Source organism: Bombina bombina, chromosome 1 (genome assembly GCF_027579735.1).
Source record: "Bombina bombina isolate aBomBom1 chromosome 1, aBomBom1.pri, whole genome shotgun sequence".
Taxonomy (NCBI): domain Eukaryota; kingdom Metazoa; phylum Chordata; class Amphibia; order Anura; family Bombinatoridae; genus Bombina; species Bombina bombina.
This window is the reverse complement of record NC_069499.1, coordinates 813,025,091-813,047,321: the sequence shown is the minus strand read 5'-3', so window position 1 is coordinate 813,047,321 and position 22,231 is coordinate 813,025,091. Positions and strand designations below refer to the sequence as shown.

The 22,231-nt window shown below is 36.1% G+C and overlaps 1 protein-coding gene across 1 annotated transcript in view; it reads right to left on the bottom strand.

Annotated features, from left to right (window-relative positions):
* DIAPH2 (diaphanous related formin 2) overlaps positions 1-22,231 on the bottom strand; it is a 2,325,141-nt gene that overhangs the window by 1,572,176 nt on the left and 730,734 nt on the right. Inside the window, 3 exon segments of the mRNA XM_053699395.1 lie at positions 6,464-6,568; positions 17,469-17,533; positions 20,281-20,399. Coding sequence (XP_053555370.1) covers positions 6,464-6,568; positions 17,469-17,533; positions 20,281-20,399 — 289 coding nt within the window.

The following is a 22,231-nucleotide window of genomic DNA, read 5'->3' as shown; positions in this document are numbered from 1 at the left end:
TACACATGAACACACGCATGCATGCACGGACACAAACTCTCCTGTACACATGAACACACTCACTCCCGTGTATGCACACACACAAACGCTCATGTACACATGAACAAACACACACACATGCATGCACATATAAAAAACCCTCACGTACACATGAACACACACATACATGCACACAGGCAAACCATCATGTAAACATGAACACACACATGCATGCACACACACAAACCCTCATGTACACATGAACACATACACACATATATGCACACACACAAACGTTCATGTACACATGAAAAAACACACTCACATGCATGCACGAAAAACAATCCATAATGTACACATGAATATACACACTCACATGCATGCACATACACAAACCCTAATGTACAGTACACATGCACACACACATGCATGCACACACACAAACCCTCATGTAGACATGAACACTTACATGCATGAACATACACAGTCCCTAATATACACATGAACACACATACATGCACATACACAAACCCTTATGTACACATGAACACACACACTCACATGCATGCACATACACAAACCCTCATGTACACATGAACACACACACTCACATGCATGCACATGCACAAACCCTAATACACACATGCATGCACGCACACAAACCCTCATGTACACATGAACACACACACATACAAACCGTCATGTACACATGAACACTCACATGCATGCATTGTACACACAAAAACCCTCATGTACGCATGAACGCACACAAACCCACATACACACCTGCTAAAAATACTACATGCATGCGTGCACACACAATTTCAGACACTCACATGTACACATACACACTCATTCAAACTCACATGAACACATTTACACCTGCCCACACTCAAAAATATGCATGCACATAACACAATTACTAACAAGCATGCACAGATACACACTCACAGGCAAACACACATATACATATGCACACTCACACAAAGATTAACTGCTTTCCTTACTTAAAACTATACTGTTTGGAAAACAATGTATACTACTACTGAGATATACTACTACATTGTTATATAATTTTTCCCTTTACTTTTACTGAACATGGCTAATCCTGGACTAAAGATCTAATTTTCATAATTTTGCTTATTTTATAAATTTTACAAAAACATACCAAAATGTAAAAACGTATTCTGCTTTGTTATTTAGAATAAGAAATACGATTCTACAATTATGGGGTTGTAATATAAAATGTTTAATTATGTGTAGTTAAAAAAACTTTGCATTATACTTTCATTATTTATTTTGTCCCCATCCCTATAATTTAACTCTGAAAATTGTTGGTTTTCTGGATTCCACTAAGTTGGTACTGCCATATTTAAACTTAAGTTGCCCCTTATCTATTTCCCCTGCTGAAGAAAATTAGGGACAGATATAAAACAGGCAATAAAAGAGACTGTCCAAACAAGGCTGAGTGGAACATAGGAAAATATATAAGGCCTTCCACACAACTTTGTTTACCCAAACAGAGCTAAATAGAAAACTAGTTCAAAGATGGTGATGCCCATTACTTTATAGAAACTAAACTAATTTATAGAAACTAAACCTTTACACTTATATTTTCAAAATTTTAACAGCTAATATAAAAAATAAGTATAATCTTTGCTTTGAAGACATCATCTATGTATTTACTGTTTCTTTAAGAATAGAAATAAGCTCACATTTACGGTTACATGTCATTAGATTAGCTGATATATATTTCTCAGTAATGATTTCCAGAAATACTAAATTACGTCTATCTATCATTTGACAACTATAATGACCTATATATAGCTAATAGTTATGTAATTTCAATACAATCATAGGAATCCCATAAGATCTTTATTTCTACTTAACTGTGTATATAAGACTTTCATATAATCCTATTTTTAAATACAGCTTTGTTTATCTTCAAATATGAATAATCCTACTCAACCTATTTTGTAGTTTTAGATTAATTTACTTTATAGCATTTTTCCAAGATCGTATTACAAATCTCAAGTAGCATCTTGAATGTATTTTTAAGTAGTTGGCTCCACACAGTCCGGTGCAGCCCTCATTAAGTGCTAATGTATTTAGTATTATAGTAATGTGATTTACAATGCAAGATTTTCATTGTTCACAAGTTCACTAAGGTTTAAATTACAATTTAGACAATTGATTACAAAAGCTTTTTGATAATTTAGGGCCATAACTTTGTTTTTCTCCCCTTAAAGACTTTTCCAACAGGGTCGTTATACATTTTTTGTATCATATATTAAAAATAAAATGTAGCCATCATATATGTGATGGCTGATAAATGTACCCTGTATTAAAACCATCCGCAACCATAAATTTCAAGTACTGGAGACTTTTTAGCATTTTTGCTATTACTCCTTTTAAACAGAAATAGAGCCTTTGGTTTAAGAATTTATTGTAAAATTAACGTTTTTTTATAATATAAAAAAAATTATCACATTTCACAAAAACCTGTTGTTTACTAATGGTAAAAAAAAAATCAGACTTTGTTCAGTGGCATCCTCTGATTTAGGTAAGACCAAACATGTACATAGTTTTTATTATTTTTGATTATTTAAAGGTCTTAATCTGCAGCTAAATCTAAAATGATGCATTGGGTTTTAGTAGAACTGCCCAAATTCTCAAAATCCTCCAATACTATATACAGTCGTATGCAAAAGTTTAGGCACCCCTGACAATTTCCATGATTTGCATTTATAAATAATTGGGTGTTTGGATCAGCAATTTTATTTTGATCTATCTATTAACTAAAGGACACAGTAATATTTCAGTAGTGAAATGAAGATTACTGGATTAACAGAAAATGTGCAATATGCATCAAAACGAAATTAGACAGGTGCATAAATTAAGGCACCCCAACAGAAATATTGCATCAATATTTAGTAGAGCCTCCTTTAGCAGAAATAACAGCCTCTGGACACTTCCTATAGCCTGTAATGAGTGTCTGGATTCTGGATGAAGGTATTTTGGACCATTCCTCCTTGCAAAACATCTCCAGTACAGTTAGGTTTGATGGGGACTGGGATGGCCATTCCAGAATATTGTACTTGTTCCTCTGCATAAATGCCAGAGTAGATTTTGAGCAGTGTTTTGGGTCGTTGTCTTGTTGAAATAACCAGCTCCGGCGTAACTTCAACTTTGTGATGATTTCTCAACATTATTCTCAAGTATCTGATGATATTGAGTGGAATCCATGAGACCCTCAACTTTAACAAGATTCCCAGTACCGGCACTGGCCACACAGCCCCACAGCTTGAACATCCACCTAATTTTACTTTGGCTAGCAAGTGTTTGTCTTGGAACGCTGTGTTCTTTTGCCGCCATGCATAACGCCCCTTGTTATGACCAAATAACTCAATCTTTGTTTCATCAGTCCACAGCACCTTCTTCCAAAATGAAGCTTGCTTGTCCAAATGTGTGCTTGCATACCTCAAGTGACTCTATTTGTGGTGTGTGTGCAGAAAAGGTTTCTTCTGCATCACTCTCCCATATGCTGAATTGTGGAATGATGCACAGTGACACCATCTGCAGCAAAATTATGTTGTAGGTCTTTGGAGATGGTCTGTGGGCTGTTTTTGACCGTTTTCACCATCCTTTGCCTTTGCCTCTTCAATATTTTACTTCTGGCCTTAACAATAACTGTTCCAGTGGTCTTCCATTGCCTCACTATTTTCCTCACAGTGGACACTGACAGCTTAAATCTCTGTGATAGCTTTTTGCAGCCTTCCCCTAAACCATAATGTTGAACTATCTTTGTTTTCAGGTCATTTGGGAGTTGTTTTGAGGCTCCCATGTTGCCATTTTTCAGAGGAGAGTCAAAGAGAACAACAACTTACAATTGGCCACCTTAAATACCTTTTCTCATGATTGGATGCACATGTATATGACGTTCAAGGCTTAATGGGCTCACCAAACCAATTGTGTGCTCCAATTAATCAGTGCCAGGTAGTTACAGGTATTCAAATCAACAAAATGACAAGGGTGCCTAAATTTATGCACCTGTCTAATTTCGTTTGGATGTATATTGCACATTTTCTGTTAATCCAATAAACCTCATTTCACTACTGAAATATTACTGTGTCCTTCAGTTATTTGATAGATCAAAATGAAATTGCTGATCCAAACACCCAATTATTTATAAATGAAAATCATGGAAATTGTTAGGGGTGCCTAAACTTTTGCATACGACTGTATATCTATATCTATCTATCTATCTATCTATCTATCTATCTATCTATCTATCTATATATACACAGACTTTGCGTTTTAAACTAAAATTATTTAACACAACTGCAGACATAAGAAAAATGGTTGTAAACGTTTCTCTAGGATCCCCTTTTCTCAGAAATAGCAGGTTGCTAATTGCAGCTGTGCACCACACCTCTGAAATTCCAAGCAGTGAAGGGGTTAATCAGTTAGCGGTTCAGGGTAAAATGTAAAATGTATTTTTTAGCGGTTCCCTCCCCTTCCCACTGGTCACCATAATTTTTCACTATCTTAGGTACTGGCTGCCAGTCTGTAGTTAGGGTTTTGATTTTTTTTAATTACTGATGTGTTTATTTATTTTCGGTAGTGTAGGGCTCCCTCCTCACTCTCACACTGTAATGCTCATGGGATATTTCCCTATCAGACCAAACTTGGTCAGTAGTCTTCTTATCACAGCATCAAGTGGAAGGATAAGGAAATATCCCAGAACAAAGTGAGTGTAAGAAATTAGGTAAGCAGTACTCACGGTAGACGGGGTAGTCCACAGCAATACGATTAAGGCAGAGTATGGTCAGAGACAGGCAGAGTTCAGGCAAAATAAAGGCAATCCAACAGTTTAGCAGTTCAGGGGTAACCAGTAGAATGGTCAGGAACAGGCAGAGGTCAGCAACAAAAGGTAATTCAGCAGTTTAGCAGTTCAGGGGTAAACCAGTAGAATGGTCAGACAAGCAGTTCAGTAACAATAAGGCAATCCAGCAATTCATGGGTTAAGCAGCAGAGGGGCCAGGCAAGCAGAGTTCAGTAACAATAAGGCAATCCAGCAATTCAAGGGTTAAGCAGCAGAGTGGTCAGACAAGCAGAATTCAGTATAATAAAAAACACTGAAGAACATTCTGTGAAATTCAGCACCCTGTCTCTGCTGCATTCTGTACTGTGACTGCATGATATGTGCAGGACAGGGCCTGGTCTGGGAAGAAAAAGCAGCTATGGAAAATTTTGAAGACCAGCCCTATTTCTCGTTGAGTCTGTATAATTATTTGTAATTAAAAAGAATGCCTGATTGTTGTTATATAGGTACCCTACAAGCCAATTTCATAAATTACTTCCTTACAGTGGGGAAATGATTTACCATAGTGTGATCTGGAAAAGACCTCAAAACGGTTTGTCACTCTGTCTCACAGTGTGATTTGACTAGAAACTAGGAGGGTTACCAAATGGTACATAGTCTAGGAAATAAAATGAACAAGTACATACTTTGTGACCTTAATACGTATAGCTTAGAGGATAAAAGATAGGTTATCTAGAAGCAGCACCTCTTGGTTTTGGACCAATAAAAAATAATGTGATCTGGTGGTGCAGCTGTCTTGGATTATGTGCAACTTTGGAAAATTTGGGTTTGGATGCAGAACCCTTATGGCTCGCACACCAATTTAATTTGCTCAGGTGCTAGCATTATTATATGTTGTTTTTGATGTCTTAATGACAAAAAATGTACCCTGTACAGAAGCTGTTGTTTTCAAGGGATTAAATAGTTGGTCTCTCACCGGCAGTGGCAAGATCACGCTATAGTCAAATACCTCCAGGAGTGTAATACGGCGTCTCAGCACTTTTAGCGAGAGCCTTAAGGAGACATGATGTACAGGGTACAGGGGTTAGAGATCATGTCAACATCTGAAAAACAATCTCCAAAGACTGCAAAATAATGTACATTTTGCCAAGATGACAATTTTAATTACTTTTAAAACATTTATTTTTTACAGAGATCCTTTGTAATGCAATGGTTAATTTTTGATACATACATTAAAAAAATAATAATTTAATGAATCATTTACATAAAAACAATATCTCAGATTTTGTGTAATTTATCATTCATTTAGTGATATTTCAAAATTATGACTACAAAGAAACAGTTAATATCATATTTTATCAACACTGCAAAGGTAAACAGTAAATCTTACATTTATTTATTTTGGTAAATAACTTCTGTATTATAAATATGACTCACTCCTATTCTTTGAAAATTTCTTTCATTTCCCTGATAGGTATCACAAACACATATACAGTTTTGTTGCTTCTTAAAAACTCAAGATAATACAAAACACCTTTCGTGCCAAATAGGTTAAATATGCATAATATCTTATTTTCCCATAACAGTGCTGTCTCTATTGTAATAGATTCATTTTTTATTTATTTTTTCTGACATAAAGCCTATATTTTGCTTTGTTACCTGTGATTTTAGAAGCTGCATTTCTGTCTCTAACTCTTTGATTTTCTCCTCTCGTTTCTGAAGCTCAGCTTGCGCCTCCTGTCGTGCGGTGAACTCTTCGTCAAACTGTAAGGATCAGAGCGTAAAGTCATCATTTCCAATAGGCACAAGACTAAATGCTTCAAGAAAAGCTTTAAACATGACTCTATTTGAAAAGGGTTTGGAGAACCTAATAGAAAAAAAGTTAAAAACAAAACAGCAAAAAAAAAATATCACTTGTGTTTCTCCCTAAAAATATATGTTTTACACATTCATAAATGTTCTAATTAAGATACGGCTAGATTACGAGTTGTGCGTTATGAGTGAAAAAGCAGCGTTATGGCTCTTTTCACTACTGCAGCTATTACGAGTCTTGTATGTATAGCTGTACCGCACACCTTTTTGTCCGTAACGCAACATAACTACCGCACCTTTCAAAAAGTTTTTTTTCAATGGGACTTCCATAGTGCCGGTATTACGAGTTTTCCATGGGAGGCCAAAAAGTGAACGGTACAGAGCATACCGACAAGATTCGTACCACCATCTAAAGTCAGTAGTTATGGGTTTTACGCTACTAAGCTGTAGCATAAAACTCATAACTAAAGTGTTACAAAGTACACTAACACCCATAAACTACCTATTAACACCTAAATTGAGGCCCTCCCGCATCGCAAACACTATAATAAAAATTTTAACCCCCTAATCTGCTGCTCCTGACATCTCTGCCACTATAATAACCATATTAACCTCTAAACCGCCACACTCCCGCATTGTAAACACTAGTTAAAAATTATTAACCCCTAATCTGCTACCCCCAACGTCACCGCCACCACTATACTAAAGTTATTAACCCCTAACCCTAAGTCTAACCCTAACACCCCTAACTTTAATACAATTAAAATAAATCTAAATAAAAATTACTATCATTAACTAAATAATTCCTTTTTTAAAACTGAATACTTACCTGTAAAATAAACGCTAAGCTAGCTACAATATAACTAATAGTTACATTGTAGCTATCTTAGGTTTTATTTTTATTTCACAGCTAAGTTTGTATTTATTTTATCTAGGTAGACTAGTTAGTAAATAGTTATTAACTATTTACTAAATACCTAGTTAAAATAAATACAAATTTACCTGTAAAATAAAACCTAACCTGTCTTACGCTAACTCCTAACATTACACTACAATTAAACCAATTACATTAAAGGGACAGTAAACCTCAAAAATAATGTTATATAATTCTGCACATAGCCTAAACTAAACTGCCAATATCCCTTAAAAGGACCTTTTGTGGGGCATTGCCCCAAATAAATCAGCTTTTTTACCTGTAAAAAAAAAATACAAACAGCCTCCCAACAGTAAAACCCACCACCCACACAACCAAACCCCCCAAATAAAATCCTATCTAAAAAACCTAAGTTCCCCATTGCCCTGAGAAGGACATTTGGATGGGCATTTAGCTCTTTTTCTTTACCAAAACCCCTAATCTAAAAATAAAACCCACCCAATAAACCCTTAAAAAAAAACTAACACTAACCCCCGAAGATCCACTTACAGTTTTGGAAGACCGGACATCCATCCTCATCAAGCCGGGAGAAGTCTTCATCCAAGCGGGCAGAAGTCCTCAATGAAGCTGGGAGAAGTCTTCATCCAAGCGGCAAGAAGTCGTCCTCCAGGCAGGCAGAAGTCTTCATCCAGACGGCATCTTCTATCTTCATCCTTCCGACGCGGAGCGGCTCCATCTCCAAGATGACGTCCCTTGAATTCCGATTGGCTGTTAGAATTCTATCAGTCAAACTGAATTAAAGGTGAAAAAATCCTATTGGCTGATGCAATCAGCCAATTGGATTGAGATTGCATTCTATTGGCTGATTGGAACAGCTAATAAAATGCAAGCTCAATCCTATTGGCTGATTAGAGCAGCCAATAGGATTGAAGCTCAGTCCTATTAGCTGATTGCATCTTCTAATATGATATTTTTACCTTAAATTCTAATTGTCTGATAGAATTCTATCAGCCAATCGGAATTCAAGGGATGCCATCTTGGATGACGTCATTTAAAGGGACCTTCAGTGTACGGCTGGGACCGTATGAAGAGGATGCTCCGCGATGGATGTCTTGAAGATGGAGCCGCTCCGGGTCAGAAGGATGAAGATAGAAGATGCCATCTGGATGAAGACTTCTGCCTGCCTGGAGGACCACTTCTTGCTGCTTGGATGAAGACTTCTCCCGGCTTCGTTGAGGACTTCTGCCCGTTTGGATGAACACTTATCCTGGCTTGATGAGGATGGATGTCCGGTCTTCAAAAACTGTAAGTGGATCTTCGGGGTTAGTGTTAGGTTTTTTTAAGGGTTTATTGGGTGGGTTTTAATCTTATATTACGGGTTTGGGCAAAGAAAAATAACTAAATGCCCTTTTAAGGGCAATGCCCATCCAAATGCCCTTTACAGGGCAATGGAGAGCTTAGGTTTTTTAGATAGGTTTTTAATCGGGGGGGGGGTTTGGTTGTGTGGGTGGTGGGTTTTACTGTAGGGGGGTTGTTTGTATTTTTTTTTTACAGGTAAAAGAGCTGATTTCTTTGGGGCAATGCCCCGCAAAAGGCCCTTTTAAGGGCTATTGGCAGTTAAGTTTAGGCTAGGGTTTTTTTTATTTGGGGGGGGCTTTTTTATTTTGATAGGGCTATTAGATTAGGTGTAATTAGTTTAAATATTTGATAATTTCTTTTTTATTTTCTGTAATTTAGTGGGTTTTTATTTGTAATTTATTTAATTGTAGTGTAATGTTAGGTGTTAGTGTAAGGCAGGTTAGGTTTTATTTTACAGGTAAATTTGTATTTATTTTAACTTGAAAGTTAGTAAATAGTTAATTAACTATTTAGTAACTAGTCTACCTAGATAACATAAATACAAACTTAGCTGTGAAATAAAAATAAAACCTAAGCTAGCTACAATGTAACTATTAGTTATATTGTAGCAAGCTTAGGGTTTATTTTATAGGTAAGTATTTAGTTTTAAATAGGAATTATTTAGTTAATGATAGTAATTTTTATTTAGATTTATTTTAATTATATTAAAGTTAGGGGGGTTAGGGTTAGGGTTAGACTTGGGGTTAGGTTTAAGGGTTAATATATTTATTTAGTGTTAGTGATGTGGGAGGCCAGAGGTTTAGGGCAGTGATTTGCAACCTTTTTTTTGCCGTGGCACACTTTTTTACATTAAATATCCTGTGGCACACCACCATCCCAAAATGTTACAAAATCACACATTGTAGCCTAATACAGGATATATATACAGTATATATATATATATATATATATATATATATATATATATATACACACACACACACTGTACTGTGCTGTCATTCCATGCCTCCTACAAACTATACAGGACATATTGACATTCATTCACAAACAATCATAATCATTGTCTGTGAATGAATGTCAATGTCATTGTTGTAAATGATGCCTGATGAGCCTGTCACATACTGGTTGAAAAATACTGGTTTAGGGGTTAATAACTTTAGTATAGTGGTGGCGGAGACATTGGGGGTGGCAGATTAGGGGTTAATACATTTATGTAGGTGGTGGTGACATTGGGAGCGGCAGATTAGAGGTTAATAAGTGTAGGTAGGTGGCGGCGATGTCAGGGGCGGCAGATTAGGGGGTTAATAAGTGTAATGTAGGTGGCGGCGATGTTGGGGGCGGCAGATTAGGGGTGTTTAGACTCTGGGTTTATGTTAGGTGTAAACATAAATTTTCTTTCCCCATAGGAATCAATGGGGCTGTGTTATGGAGCTTTACGCTCCTTTATTGCAGGTGTTAGGCTTTTTTTTATCCGGCTCTCCCCATTGATGTCTATGGGGAAATCGTGCACGAGCACTTAAAACCAGCTCAAAGCAGCGCTGGTATTTGTGTGCGGTATGGAGCTCAACACAGCCATATTGCCTTCTAACGCTGGGTTTTTGCAAACCTGCAATAGCAGCATTATTAAATGTGAGTTGTGGAAATAACTTGCAAGTTATTACCGCAAAACTCGTAATCTGGCCGTCTGTTATTTATAAACATTAGTCCTCATATGTTCCCAATTTTTTGGTAATTTTTTTTCGCTTGATCATATGTGGGTTAACCAGAACCATATTTTCTATTGTGCATATAAAAGAACAACATTTAATACAATGGGGCATATTTATCAATGTGCAAGCGGACATGATACGAAGCAGTGTATCATGTCCGCCGCACATCGATAAATGCTGACAGCATAGGCTGTCGGCATTTATCATTGAACTGCTGGTGTAATGCTGCACCCCTGCAAATTTTCGGCCAAATCAGCCGCTAGCAGGGGGTGTCAATCCACCCGATCGTATTCAATTGGGTTGATTTCTGTCCGCGGTCTCAGAGCAGGCAGACAAGTTATGGAGCAGCGGTCTTCATAACGTCTGTTTTCCGGAGTTTGATAAATATGCCCCATTGTCTGCATGAAATGTGTCGCCTAGATTTAGAGTTCTGCGGCCAAAGGGGTGCGTAGCTAACGCTGGCTTTTTTCTGGCCGCACCTTTTAAATACCGCTGGTATTGAGAGTTCACAGAATGGCTGCGTTAGGCTCCAAAAAAGGAGCGTAGAGCATATTTAACGCAACTTCAACTCTCGATACCAGCGGTGCTTACGGACGCGGCCAGCTTCAAAAACGTGCTCGTGCACGATTCCCCCATAGAAAACAATGGGGCTGTTTGATCTGAAAAAAAACCTAACACCTGCAAAAAAGCCGCGTTCAGCTCCTAACGCAGCCCCATTGTTTGCTATGGGGAAATACTTCCTACGTCTGCACCTAACACTCTAACATGTACCCCGAGTCTAAACACCCCTAACCTTACACTTATTAACCCCTATTCTGCCGCCCCCGCTATCGCTGACACCTGCATATTTTTTTTAACCCCTAATCTGCCGCTCCGTAAACCGCTGCAACTTACATTATCCCTATGTACCCCTAATCTGCTGCCCCTAACACCGTCGACCCCTATATTATATTTATTAACCCCTAATCTGCCCCCCACAACGTCGCCTCCACCTGCCTACACTTATTAACTCCTAATCTGCCGAGCGGACCGCACCGCTATTATAATAAAGTTATTAACCCCTAATCCGCCTCACTAACCCTATAATAAATAGTATTAACCCCTAATCTGCCCTCCCTAACATCGCCGACACCTAACTTCAAACATTAACCCCTAATCTTCCGAATGGAGCTCACCGCTATTCTAATAAATGTATTAACCCCTAAAGCTAAGTCTAACCCTAACACTAACACCCCCCTAAATTAAATATAATTTAAATCTAACTAAATTAATTAACCCTTATTAAATAAATTATTCCTATTTAAAGCTAAATACTTACCTGTAAAATAAATCCTAATATAGCTACAATATAAATTATAATTATAATATAGCTATTTTAGGATTTATATTTATTTTACAGGCAACTTTGTATTTATTTTAACCAGGTACAATAGCTATTAAATAGTTAAGAACTATTTAATAGCTAAAATAGTTAACATAATTACAAAATTACCTGTAAAATAAATCCTAACCTAAGTTACAATTAAACCTAACACTACACTATGAATAAATTTATTAAATAAAATACCTACAATTACCTACAATTAAACCTAACACTACACTATCAATACATTAATTAAATACAATATCTACAAATAAATACAATGAAATAAACTAACTAAAGTACAAAAAATAAAAAAGAACTAAGTTACAAAAAATAAAAAAGTATTTACAAACATCAGAAAAATATTACAACAATTTTAAACTAATTACACCTACTCTAAGCCCCCTAATAAAAAGTTCAAAGCTCTTTTACCTTACCAGCCCTGAACAGGGCCCTTTGCGGGGCATGCCCCAAAGAATTCAGCTCTTTTGCCTGTAAAAAAAACACATACAATACCCCCCCCAACATTACAACCCACCACCCACATACCCCTAATCTAACCCAAACCCCCCTTAAATAAACCTAACACTAAGCCCCTGAAGATCTTCCTACCTTATCTTCACCATACCAGGTTCACCGATCGATCCAGAAGAGCTCCTCCGATGTTTTGATCCAAGCCCAAGCGGGGGACTGAAGATGTCCATGATCCGGCTGAAGTCTTCATCCAAGCGGGAGCTGAAGAGGTCCATGATCCGGCTGAAGTCTTCTATCAACGGCATCTTCAATCTTCTTTCTTCCGGAGCCATCATCTTCCAGCCGACGTGGAACATCCTCTTCTCCCGACGCCTACTCGCCGAATGACGGTTCCTTTAAATGACGTCATCCAAGATGGCGTCCGTCGAATTCCGATTAGCTGATAGGATTCTATCAGCCAATCAGAATTAAGGTAGGAAAATTCGGAACAGCCAATAGAATGCGAGCTCAATCTGATTGGCTGATTCCATGAGCCAATCAGAATTTTCCTACCTTAATTCCGATTGGCTGATAGAATCCTATCAGCCAATCGGAATTCGACGGACGCCATCTTGGATGACGTCATTTAAAGGAACCATCATTCGGCGAGTAGGCGTCGGGAGAAGAGGATGTTCCGCGTCGGCTGGAAGATGATGGCTCCGGAAGAAAGAAGATTGGTGATGCCGTTGATAGAAGACTTCAGCCGGATCATGGACCTCTTCAGCTCCCCGCTTGGGCTTGGATCAAGACATCGGAGGAGCTCTTCTGGATCGATCGGTGAACCTGGTATGGTGAAGATAAGGTAGGAAGATCTTCAGGGGCTTAGTGTTAGGTTTATTTAAGGGGGGTTTGGGTTAGATTAGGGGTATGTGGGTGGTGGGTTGTAATGTTGGGGGGGGGGGTATTGTATGTGTTTTTTTTACAGGCAAAAGAGCTGAATTCTTTGGGGCATGCCCCGCAAAGGGCCCTGTTCAGGGCTGGTAAGGTAAAAGAGCTTTGAACTTTTGTAATTTAGAATAGGTTAGGGCATTTTTTTATTTTGGGGGGCTTTGTTATTTTATTAGGGGGCTTAGATTAGGTGTAATTAGTTTAAAATTGTTGTAATATTTTTCTAATGCTTGTAAATATTTTTTTATTTTTTGTAACTTAGTTCTTTTTTATTTTTTGTACTTTAGTTAGTTTATTTCATTGTATTTATTTGTAGGAATTGTATTTAATTAATTTATTGATAGTGTAGTGTTAGGTTTAATTGTAGATAATTGTAAGTATTGTATTTAATTAATTTATTGATAGTGTAGTGTTAGGTTTATTTGTAACTTAGGTTAGGATTTATTTTACAGGTAATTTTGTAATTATTTTAACTAGGTAACTATTAAATAGTTATTAACTATTTAATAGCTATTGTACCTGGTTAAAATAATTACAAAGTTGCCTGTAAAATAAATATTAATCCTAAAATAGCTATAATATAATTATAATTTATATTGTAGCTATATTAGGGTTTATTTTACAGGTACGTATTTAGCTTTAAATAGGAATAATTTATTTAATAAAAGTTAATGTATTTCGTTAGATTTAAATTATATTTAACTTAGGGGGGTGTTAGTGTTAGGGTTAGACTTAGCTTTAGGGATTAATCCATTTATTACAGTAGCGGCGAGATTAGGTTGGCAGATTAGGGGTTAATAATTGAAGTTAGGTGTCGGCGATGTTAGGGAGGGCAGATTAGGGGTTAATACTATTTATTATAGGGTTATTGAGGCGGGAGTGAGGCGGATTAGGGGTTAATAACTTTATTATAGTAGCGGTGAGATCCGCTCGGCAGATTAGGGGTTAATAAGTGTAGGCAGGTGGAGGCGACGTTGAGGGGGGCAGATTAGGGGTTAATAAATATAATTTTGGGGTCGGCGGTGTTCGGGGCAGCAGATTAGGGGTACATAGCTATAATGTAGGTGGCGGCGCTTTGCGGTCGGCAGATTAGGGGTTAATTATTGTAGGTAGCTGGCGGCGACGTTGTGGGGGGCAGGTTAGGGGTTAATAAACATAATATAGGGGTCGGCGGTGTTAGGGGCAGCAGATTAGGGGTACATAAGTATAACGTAGGTGGCGGTCGGCAGATTAGGGGTTAAAAAAATTTAATCGAGTGGGGGCGATGTGGGGGGACCTCGGTTTAGGAGCACATAGGTAGTTTATGGGTGTTAGTGTACTTTAGAGCACAGTAGTTAAGAGCTTTATAAACCGGAGTTAGCCCAGAAAGCTCTTAACTACTGACTTTTTTCTGCGGCTGGATTTTTGTCGTTAGATTTCTAACGCTCACTTCAGCCACGACTCTAAATACCGGAGTTAGAAAGATCCCATTGAAAAGATAGGATACGCAATTGACGTAGGGGGATCTGCGGTATGGAAAAGTCGCGGCTGCAAAGTGAGCGCTAGACCCTTTCCTGACTGACTCCAAATACCGGCGGTAGGAGCCTCTAACGCTGGTTTTGACGGCTACTGCCAAACTCTAAATCTAGGCCTCAATGTTTTATCTGGTAACTTGATGCTGTATTTAATTTATCGGTGTGTACACCGTGTGTGCCCAGGAATATCTAAATGAGTAAGGCTCTTCTTAGATTTATAAACCTTGGCTACCTCCATACTCCTCATTTCTTCCAACATATTGTCTATCACCCACCACTTGCAGGCTTGTTTTTTATTTTTTTACAGTGACACTGTAAATATTATAGAGAGACAAAGAGAGCAGGAGTGATAGAGAATTTGTAGACTCTAATGCCGCACAATTATAGGATTTCATTTATGGCATGTGCACAACTCCATACTAGAGAGTAAAAGTTAATTGGCTAAAAAAGGATAGCTCCCACAGCTGAAACAGAGGACAAATATACATATCCACAAGCATACAACCAACTATCTTTGTATTTAGAATAGGATTGTTCTTTTTTCCAACACTAACTTGCCCAAAAAGTTTTTGGCTGGGATCCAGCATTGGGTTTACAGGACAAGCCATGTGCTATTGATTAAAATTTGCTTACATGGACAATTACATTTTTTTATTAATATGCATGTTTTTGGGACACATGATTAGAGCCTCTATTATTAATTTTGACTTTGCCTTGGCACTTAACCCCTCCTCATTGCAACCAATAGCCAAAAAATAGTCATCAGTGGTTTTCCAAAAACTCATTAGTAAGTGCTATAAGTAAGGGCCTTCTCCTTAAGCAACTAACTCCAAAATTAGTTGGAGGGACGTTGTACACTAGATTTTTCCTTGCATAAATGTTTTGTACATGATACATTTATATAGCTCAAGTGGGAGTGTTTTTGTAAAAATGTATAGTTTTTCTTATTTTTTATAACATTGTGCTGATTTTCAGAATCCTAACCAAGCCCCAAAGTGTCAGATGTATACCGATCTTGTGTAACGGGTCTTTTCATATGCAGAGTAAAGGGGACTGTCTACTTTTCTTGCTTTCTCAGCCAATTTCAGTGGGCGTCCCAGCCAAACCTCATTAACAGTGCTAAACTGGGAGATTCGAAGTACAATTTTTTAACTGTTTTTATATTGGATTTTTAGATCAGTATCTGTGCATATTCTTCTTTACAGTAGTGTCTATTACACTATTGCAGTTATATGAAAATTGTTGTATACTGTCCCTTTAACTATCACTTCTTCAATAACTAACTGAGTATCAACCGCACTAGGTGAATCTGTGTAGCAACAGTATATATATCTATATATATATATATATATATATATATATATATATATATATATATATATATATATATATATATATATATATATATATATTGAATGTAATAAACAACCACAATTACTAAGAGGCATTTTCCAGATGAGGAAAAACTGATGTTCGGAGATGATGTGAGTTATTATTTGTTTAAAAAAATATATATATATCTTATAACAAGAACCAGCAATAGGAAGAATTAAGCCACCACACAAGGTTATTTTAACACTCAAGCATCAACATTTTGTGTACAATCCACCTATAAAGATTAAGAAGGTTTAAGGAAGTCGTCAAGTAGTTTCATTCATTGCATCTCTATGTCATCTTGTTTATGCAACAAGTATTATTTCTGGATGTATGGTTTATTAACAAAACACATTGTGTACAATTCATAGCATGATTAGATATAACATAATAAAATCAATAAAATTACTTTAGAAACATATCCATTTCTCTCCTTAGTGATGACTATTATAGAGTATATCTGTGAAGGGACCCTAGTGATCTCAGTAGGGAGTCACCCCCAACATCTCCTGTATAACACCTATTTTTAGTTGGCAGCTTATAGCCTGTGATATTCACACAGTACCCAATGCGCACACTGAACATCTAAGGTTCTTTTGAACATACTTCAAAGCTATCACTTTTAAGATAGCTTTCAACTATGTCACTCAAACAAAATGTGATTTTTGTATTCATTATGTGCAAAGTGCTCCCTAGACACAATAGCCACATCAGACTTGGTTAAGGCTTGAAGGGGCTTATTAGAAACTCTGAAATATTATTTAAAATCCTTGTTTAAAGGTCTCAAATTCTTCTGCTATAAAATACCTGCAGATAAAGTTAGGTGATTAATGATTTGGCATAATATAATTATTCTATTTAATTAGTTTATTTAGTTAATTTATCATTTGATGATCTCTCTGAGTGTACATATGTAAAGATGATTATTGGATACTAATCTTTTTTTTGATCACTTGGAATGGATTGTAAATAGATAAACAAAATGATGTTGTGATTATTCAGAATTAGTAGTAGATATCTGTTGAAATGATCCAACGTGCCCTCAAATTAGAGGGCCAGACTAGGTACATCAATTGTGACCTTTGTGATACTGACAAAAACCATGTAAAACTGCTACAAAATATTGATCAGTACAGCAAGTCAATAGCTGTCTCCAAGCCAAGAAAAGAGAGAGAGAAAAAAACAGCCTATCCAAAAGTGCCCTAATTACAGAAAACCAATTGTGTATAACTTAAATGTCTATGATATAGGGGTTCACCTTCTTGGAAAATTCTGCAGCTTTTTGCTCACTTTCTTCCACCTTTGCTTTGTCCACAATTGTATCTACAAGTACAAATAGAAGAGAATCAGCAAATAATATGTAACCTATATTAAGGCCTAGAAAATATCGCTAAGGTTTTCAAATCAATGACCAATAGTTACTCAGTGTTACACATTACAAATAGAATGAGTAGAACATACTGTACATTCTTACTATTTGATTATTTTTGTTATTTCTATAATATTAATAATAATATTATCAATGTCTTAAAGGCTTGAAAAACTTTACTTTTGTGCCATAAAAAATGCAACCATATAGAAAGCAGTCTGTGTCTATCTATCTATCTATATATCTTTTATATCAAAGATAGATAGAGGTATGTCTATCTGTCTAGCTCAGCGGTCGCCAACCAGTGGTCCGTGGACCACTGGTGGTCCACGAGATGTTGGTGGTCCTTGACACGATCAAGCAGGAATTAATCTCCTCTGATGGTGTCACCCCCGTCGCGCCGCAACTCCCTACAATGCCTGGCTGGACGTCAGTAAAAACCGACGGAGGAGGAGTAAAATTGCAATCTCCCTACGCACGTTGCGTAGCACTGTGAAACTTGCGTAGCTAGATTGTATTTTTAATTCATCTCACCCGGCGTGCTGCTCAGAGGAAGATGATTCCATTCTAAAGCCAGCAGAGGTTGGTATAGTCTTGACTTGAAATAGTAGAATTAAAGTATATAAAAAAAGAAAATCTTAAAGAAAAATTCTCTCTTATATTTCATTTATTTTCTTCCCGTTACCTGTCTCTTTGTAGTAGTTTTCCTAATTACTTCAGATGGACTTACATCACTGTTTGTCTTACTCCCCTCCATCTTCTTTTTTTATTAAATATTAATCATTTTTCATTCTAATAACTTTATTCCACCTGAATTCCAGTAATTGCCATCCAGTAGATCAGCCATAACCCACCAGTATTATAGTAATTGCCAGTAACATCAGTCGTGGTTAGCTCACATCCATATTGAGAGCTTTCTGATATAAACTTAATTTATGACTCCGATGTCAGTCTATGATCATAAGTAGTTTGGAATAATTCCTAACTGGGGAGGTAACTTGGAAGTCTTGTGGTCCTTTTAAACATTATTATTTTTTTCCCACTTTCTGCCTTTCTGTTTCCAGCTTAAAGATTGGCACTCACCCTTCATCTGTCATTTGGAATTATTCTCTCAGTTCTATCATTCAGTTAGTTAATTCCAAAAAATAATTCTTAAAAATGTGTAAATATATAGATAATGTAAACTTAGCTATGGTTATACTAGTTATGTACAGTATGTGTATGTATATATATACATACATAGATACACACACACACATTATAGAGGTTTGCACCTTTTAAAAAGAAATAATGTTAGTGGTCCACCAGATTCAAAATTGTGAGTTTAGTGGGCCCTGAGGTCCGACAGGTTGGCTACCCCTGGTCTAGCTAACTACCTTCTACGGATGCTTGTCTGTACTTCCATACACTTTTTCATGGCACTTTTCATATATCTTCATATCCCAAACCACAATATTTTGCTTCAAGTGTCTCTTTACTACACATCATTAGTCCACCTTACCAGTAAAAAGGTTTATCTTATTGCAAATTAAAAGTGTCCTTTAAAAAGTATAGAAATTCATATCTTTATTTTTAAAATGGTGAATTTTAAACAGTAGAAATATATTTTTGTCTATGAAAACAATAGTTTTTTTTGGTCTTTGTTTGTTTGTTTTAGGAAACTACTTGTGTTTGTCTATCAAATAATAGCCTAAGCCAGTTGATCAGTTTTTTAGTGAAACAAAAAATACTTATGCCAAGGCAATTTGTCTACTTCCCCTTGGCAGATGAGGTAGAAACAAACAACCTTTGTGTATAATGCGTACATAATGCAAAAGGTTATCTGTGCAGCCTTTAAGTGTCTGAAACTAGACGCTATCAAATTTAAATTTCTAACACTAAATATATCAATATAGAAACCCAACTCAAAACATCTTTGAACACATAAAGTCTGGGGACCACCATTCCTAATATGTTTGGTTTTGTGTTGGAAATATTGTTTATAGTAAGATACCCATTGGACTGTTTATAGTAGAATACCCTTGGACTGTTTATAGTAGGATACCCATTGGACTGTTTATAGTAGGATACCCTTGGGTTGTTTATAGTAGAATACCCATTGGACTGTTTATAGTAGTATACCCTTGGACTATTTATAGTAGGATACCTATTGGACTGTTTATAGTAGGATACCCATTGGACTGTTTATAGTAGGATACCCTTGGACTGTTTAAAATAGGATACCCTTGGACTGTTTATAATAGGATACCCTTGGACTGTTTATAGTAGGAATCCCTTTGGACTATTTATAATAGGACACCCTTTGGACTGTTTATAATAGGATACCATTGCACTGTTTATAGTAGGATACCCTTGGACTGTTATAGTAGGAAACCCTCTGGACTATTTATAGTAGGAAACCCTTTGGACTATTTATAGTAGGATACCCTTTGGACTGTTATAGTAGGATACCCTTTGGAATGTTTATAGTAGTATACCCTTAGACTGTTTATAGTAGTAAACCCTTGGACTGTTTATAGTAGGATACCCTTTGGACTGTTTATAGTAGGATACCCTTGGACTGTTTATAGTAGGATACCCTTGGACTGTTTATAGTAGGATACCCTTTGGACTGTTTATAGTAGGATACCCTTGGACTGTTTATAGTAGGATACCATTTGGACTGTTTATAGTAGGATACCCTTGTACTATTGCCACTTACCTACTAGATGACTAAAATCAACATCCATTCGACCTCTGTATTTGAAATCTGGATCCATTCCGCTACATTGTAAAACTATTTGCCCAACACATTCATCGATAACTTTGTAATACTGTGGTCTGAGGTTGAAAAAAAAAGTAGAAAAGAAGAGATAAAAATTACTTACATTATCTTTCATTAGAAAACGTCCCCAGCAAATTTTATAGCGCATAAAAAAAAAATAATAATAATCTTAGGTTAAAACCAAAGTGAACAATTTAAATTACTGTGTGTTTTATTTTTTTCTGGTAACAAAGAAATCAGTCTACATTACAGAAAACTGAGGAGTTAATTCAGTGCAACTTTCTATTTGTTAAAGGGACATGGAAGACAAAAATAAAATTTTCATGATTCATAGACTACAATATAAAAGAAAATTTCAGTTCACTTTCATTATCAAATTTCCTTCTTTCCTATGTTAACTTTTGTTGACTTATTTTCTTTTTCATTAGAGTATACTGAGTAAGGCTCAGGAGCGTGCATGTGTCTTGTGAATTGTATGTATAATATTGTTGCCATAGTGCTCAAGATGCATACACACAACCTCAGTAAATTTTCTTTAAAAACTGCATGTTCTATCAGAATCATAAAATATAATAAAATAATTTTGCCTGAACTTTTTTTTATTTGGGCTCCAGTTTATTTGTATTATCAAATTTGCTTTGTTCCCATGCTGTGTTAAAGGGATACCTAAGTAGGTGTCTAGTACTACATGGCAGGAAATAGTGCTGACATCTAGTACTCTTGTAAATGGATAACATTTTTGCAAACCTGCTGCCATATAGTGCTCCAGACATGTTCATGCAGCTGAGCTTACGTCACTGTTTTTCAACAAAAGAGACCAAGAGAACAAAGAAAATTTGCTCATTGAAGTAAATTAGAAAGTTGTTTAAAAATGCTCTATCGTGAAAGAACAGTTTTGGGTTTTAAACTCTTAAGATATTATTTGATTTGTTTTTTTCTATAACGACAATAAGGATTTTTTGATAATTCTTTTTTTTTTTTTAATTAACAAAGAAATTCTTTTTTAATTTTATTTCTTTATTTTATTGTCCAAATTAAAATAACTCAATTTTGTTAGTGAATATAGGTAACAAATAACCAACATTTGTAACAACAATATTTTATCCCTTTAATAAGGGTGTAAGGTCCCAAAAAATCAGATGGGTCGGGAAATCACCATTTCCTACTTAAAGGGACACTAAACCCAAATTTTCTATTTCATAATTCAGATAGAGCATGCAATTTTATGCAACTTTCTAATTTATCCCTATTATCCTTTTTCCTTTGTTCTCTTTCTATCTTTATTTGAAAAGCAAGAATGTAAGTTTAGAAGCCGGCTTATTTTTGGTTCACAACCTGGGTTGTTATTGCTTATTGGACAGCACTAATAAACAAGTGCTGTCCAAGGTCTGAACCAAAAATTGGCTGTCTCCTCAGCTTTTTAGATGCCTTCTTTTTCAAATAAAGATAGCAAGAGAACAAAGAAAAATTGATAATAGGATTAAATTAGAAAGTTGCTTAAAATTGCATGCCCTATCTGAATCATGAAAGAAAAAAATTTGGGTTCAGTGTCCCTTTAACATTATGCTTAAAATTATAGTTACTTATTGTAAAATTAAAATTACATTTACTAAAACAAACACATTGTATTACAATTTAATAAAAAATAACCAAAGTAAACCTCAAACTCAAACCCTTTTTTTCTATCACTGTAGTATGTTTTTCTCAGATGCATTTTACTTTATGCGACATTGTATCTGTACTTTAAATACGGTTTTCAAGAAATGAATACAAAAGTATCAATTTAGAACTGGATGTGGAGTTGTGAAAATGGTTCCTGCTGAGAGTGTTTTGCAATAAAAACTGGTAGAAATTTGTATGTTTGATACAAGCCACAACTAATTTATTT